General features: G+C 36.0%; 1 protein-coding gene across 1 annotated transcript in view; it reads left to right on the forward strand.

The window, feature by feature from the left end:
* Window positions 1–77: 77 nt before the first annotated feature.
* LOC112514123 overlaps window positions 78–5078 on the forward strand; it is a 14211-nt gene continuing 9210 nt past the window's right edge. The window contains exon 1 of the mRNA XM_025120455.1: window positions 78–185. Coding sequence (XP_024976223.1) covers window positions 78–185 — 108 coding nt within the window. The remainder of the gene's footprint in view (window positions 186–5078) is intronic.

The following is a 5078-nucleotide window of genomic DNA, read 5'->3' on the forward strand; positions in this document are numbered from 1 at the left end:
ATCAGGATGATCCTGATAGTCATGAGGGGGAGAGGAAAAGGCAGAGATTGGCTGAGACATCTCATCAAGGTGCAAGAATGGATGAAGAGTCATTACCTCAGGACGTAACTGCTGAAGGTTCTGCCCCGGAAACAGTTCGGGAAAGAATAATTGAGGCTGTTGTTATTGAAGACGAAGAAGTGGARGCAAGTCCAAGGATCGAGCCAATGGTTGAAAAGCCGGCGGACTCCACATTAGAAACAAGGTTGTTAATGGACTTGTCTGCCAATGTAGGGTTCAACAGTGCATTCTTTACTACTTTGGGTGGAGAGTAGGATTTTGGTGAAGACGTTGATAACATTGACGAGTCAACTGGAATGTATTTTGATTTTGAAGCTGACTTAGATGAAKAAGATCCAGTTTTTCCCGTTCAAGGTGATCCTCAGTCTATTCCAGAATCGTCTACTGCTGCTTTACCTGACATGCCTGAAGTCAGTACTCCAAGAGAAACTGTTGATCCTACCGAAATCTTCTCAAAGAATTACATTCCTTTCCATATCAGAGCAAACTTCTTTGGTTATGATCGCGAAAGAATCCGAGAGCCATACTTGGAAGATATCTACTATGGGATATTCATTCGTCACAGAAAATTGCTTAGTGGTGACAGAGTTCTAGGAATCCACAAGAAGCCAAAAGATTATCGAATTGAATATCGTCACCTCTTGAAAGCCAAGTGTCAGCCTATCAGCCAAGTTCGTACAAAACATAGAATCGTCACGATCAAGAAGATTGATGCTCAGAAACTGCTTAGAATCTGGTATCCTGTGTTTAAAGTTACAAGGCAGGATGGCCAGATCTGGAGATTCAGCGAAGCTGATTTCTCGAACTTATATTTGGACGATCTTAAATACATGTACTTTGAACTCAAGAACATGACAATTAGAAAGGAAGGATAACTGGTAGCTCTGGAGGCTATTAAGAGATTCATTCGAAATCATGTAAARYTRTCAATGGTTATTGATATTCAAATGGGTCTTGAAGATAGTCAACGAATCATCAATCTCAAAAGACCTAATCAAGATTTAGAAGACATTGACGGCTATCCAGTCTACATGGTTCTTGAGAGCCCAGAGTTCGGAGTCATCCACTTCGCTCAACTTCAAGTCAAAAAGTTCATGAGATTCAGTGAGTTGAACAAGTATTCTGACGGTACGATTATGCTTGTAAGAAGGGCGTTGGACTTGAAAAGGGTGATGGATGATAAGGCTGCGGAATCTAAACGAATGAGTTCCAAAGAAAGATACTTGCTCGTCAACGCTATAAATTTGCTCGAGGAGAAGATTCAGTACAGAAATGCTCTGAGAAGGTTAGAGAAAATCCTTGGACTGCGCAAAACGAAGTTTACAAGAGTCCAAACTTGAATCCAAAGGGGGAGAATGTTGGGTTCAAGTTAGTGCTTTAATGTTGTATTCAAGTTTCTCCTTAGTATAGTTGTTTTGTAATAGTTTAGCCTTTACAATTTCCTAGTATAAATAGTGATTTCCTTGTAATTGTAATTAACAATCATCATTAGCAGATTGATCAAGATTACTGCTGTAATATTCTCTCTCTATCAATCTAATCATCTTTTGACAATCTTCTTTCTACCTTTATGTTCATCATGATCTATGAAGATTACATCATGTTTGTATGAAATCTGGACTCATCAGGGTGGTTTGCATTTAATCGCTCCTCCACACACACACACACACATATACATATACATACATACATACGTACATACATACATACGTACATATATACATACGTACATACATACATACATACATACATACATACATACATACATACATACATACATACATACATACATACATACATATATATATATTCATACACACCACCGCCACCTTCACATGCACACACACGAAACACTAGAAAAGAACCCTTCTTGATTTGTATCCTCTATCGGTGAAATACTCACTTCTGGTCGTCCCACATCCAGTCATCCTTCAAAAACACACACACATAACCCACTCAACCTTTCCAATCTTCTTCATATAGAACCATTAATAGGCGGGTTTACACCCCCCTTAAATCTAACCACAACTGTATGGGTCAAATCAAGCAATATGTACACTAAGTATGAGTACCGAACCAGAGGAACTAGGTAGTAAGTAACACAATGACTATAACTATCATCAATTGGACAATCTGAATTGGATGATTGGGTTAATTAATTAACTGATTAATTAAACAAAGAGAAATCTGAAAGAGCTGCAAGAGTGAAACTTGGACACGTTATAAGGAGAAAAACAGTTGGGAGTTGGGGTTTTACACACGAAACACTTCTGTTGGATTATTGTTGGACAATTCAACTAATGAATACACAATCACTCGAACTCCTGATACCCTCTCTAGAATGATAACAAGGTTATTCCCGAAAAACAATTCTTTTATCTCTCGATATCAACACCTGCAACTAGAAATTTCCCTAGAAACAAGATTATAAAGTGTACTAAGTCTTAGTTGGTATATCTCTATCCAAGTTCTCACCTGCATATCATCCCAATTCCAGTTACAAACTAATTCTCTCGAATCTAACTTATAGCAACCAATCAATTGAAAACTGATCAGACTCACAAAAGCACTAACCTTTAAATCAGATGCTTCATTAAATAGAAAAGTCTTATACAAATCACAACTTTATATGTTCATATGTTTGTAATCCAAGAGTAACCCAACCCTTAACCTCTAAAGGTTAGTTCATGCCGGGGTTATTGTAATGCAAAACAATAGAAGAATTCATGAATCTAAACAATGTTCTCTCGAACAAAAATCTAAAATATATAAGACCTCTCTTTGAATCGCAATACCCATGAATAATAGATTGATCCTGTCAAYGAATTGCTTTTCAATGGTCTCGTTGCTTCAATACGTCCTAATCTGGATAAAATAATCTCCCCAAAATCGCCTCTTGTCGCCCTTCTTTTAGATAGATTGCTAAATGCCTCGAACCCTAGCAGTGATAATGATTTAAATCGACTCATAGATGTTCGCTAGTTTGGTCGCTAGTTTAAACTAGCAAACAAACTAGCCCAAGAGTTCCAAACGAGCTTGACCAATCAAACTAGCTTGGAAAGTACCCCTGGTCACTGCTTTGACTTTTCACTTCTTGGATGGACTTTGACTCATCCTTTCACTTCAACAATTCTTCACTTTGGTCCTTGAAATACAACTGCTCGATTACATCATTATTTCCTCAGTTAACTCCCAATTTTGTTATATTTTCTTCGAATGATTTGCACCTGCGATACTTGCAATAAACTATGAAAAATATGCTTCCTTTACTTAGAACTCAAGCAAAATCTCATAGAAATTAGTGCCCAAATAACACCAAAATTGGTGTTATCAACCATCCCTCTCCAATATTCTTTACATGCAACAAAACCCACACACACTTATAAGTTATAACCACTTCTGAAATCGACAGTAAAGGAAGAGAAATAAGAAGGGTTGTTTTTTCTTTCTTTTCAGAAATCACAGTAAGGGGCTGAGGTTGGTGATCGATGGAGTTAGCAGATTGTGAAGAGAGGGAGGAAAACCATAATTATAGGAGTTGCAGCGGTGAAGGTAGTGCTCAACCTTATTGGCGTTTGACAGGGAGGCAAGGGTGTTTTGAGGGGGAGATCAATGGTAGTGTAGGTAGAGACGGTCGTCAGTAGCGAGGATGAAGGAAAGATTATGGGTAGTAAGGGGAGATGGAGGGGACATGAACATTGGAGGTTGCGTCTGGGAGTTGCCAAAGATAGCGCCAAGATATCATATATAGAGTGTGTGTAGCCATAGGCTCATTTGAGAAGTGCTAAATGTGTGAGTAGAGAAGTGATCCTAGCCCGTCATTTAAAAATTTAAACAAGATTTGTGGCTTTGCTGTGAAGCACCGGATAATTTGGTCGCATGGTAACAGTTATGCGAAAGATAGAGGGGTAGTTCTTATCTTTTACAAATAGGTGGCAAGCAAATGCATATGTGAACCTCTGTGATTCACATATGAGCTATATGTGCATATGTATACCTGTGTGATTCACATGTTAACTATATGCTCATATGTGAACCCATGTAATTCACATATGAACTATTTAACTGATTCACGTATGAACTATTTATCCGATTCACATATGAACTATTCAACTGATTCGTATATGAACCCGAATGATTTACATATGAATTATATTTATGTCATTCACATATGAACTATTTAATTGATTAAGAGATTAAGAAATTCGATAATTTTGATAACCTAGAATTGAGATATATGATCGAGAAAGAATCGAGAGAAATCGATGATATAATCGTTAATGGACTTGAGATCGTATATCACCAACCATACTTCTGTTGTCATCAACGATGAGGATGAAGTGATCAATGGTTAATGGTTAATGGGATCGATCTTGATTATCGCTTCCGCTTTTTCTAGTTACTATATTACCCTTCCTTTAAAAAATTATCAAGATCTGGGGTTTGAATGTGAAGCACCGGGTAATTTGATCATTTGATCTAAGGTCTAGGATCATTTCTATACTTCTCACAAATTTAATACTTCTCAAATGAACATCTTCCTCTGTGTGTGTACACACACATATATGTGTGTGTGTCAATATCATATAAATATTATAATAATATAAATTATATTAATATATATATATATATATATTGTATTAAATATTATTAATATTAATTATATATATATATATATATATATATGTATATATAAGTGGGGGAGCGATCAAATGCAAACCACTCAATTTGTACAAACCGTGCAAACCGCATTCAAACAATCATAATTTTTTATTTTGTTCATTTTTTTGTAATTATGAGAGGTTGATTAATCATTTTTATTGTAGAGGGTGTTAATCATAGATATTATCAACTTCATTATTTTAATTTTAGAGAAATACATGAAACAGTTTCATTAATGTTAGAGAAATACATGAAACAGATTCATTAATGTTAGAGAAATACATGAAACAGTTTCATTAATGTTAGAGAAATACATGAAACAGTTTCATTAAGTATTATATGAAACAATTTCACAA

This window comes from Cynara cardunculus, assembly GCF_001531365.2.
Source record: "Cynara cardunculus var. scolymus isolate 2C chromosome LG 6, CcrdV1, whole genome shotgun sequence".
NCBI classification, from domain to species: domain Eukaryota; kingdom Viridiplantae; phylum Streptophyta; class Magnoliopsida; order Asterales; family Asteraceae; genus Cynara; species Cynara cardunculus.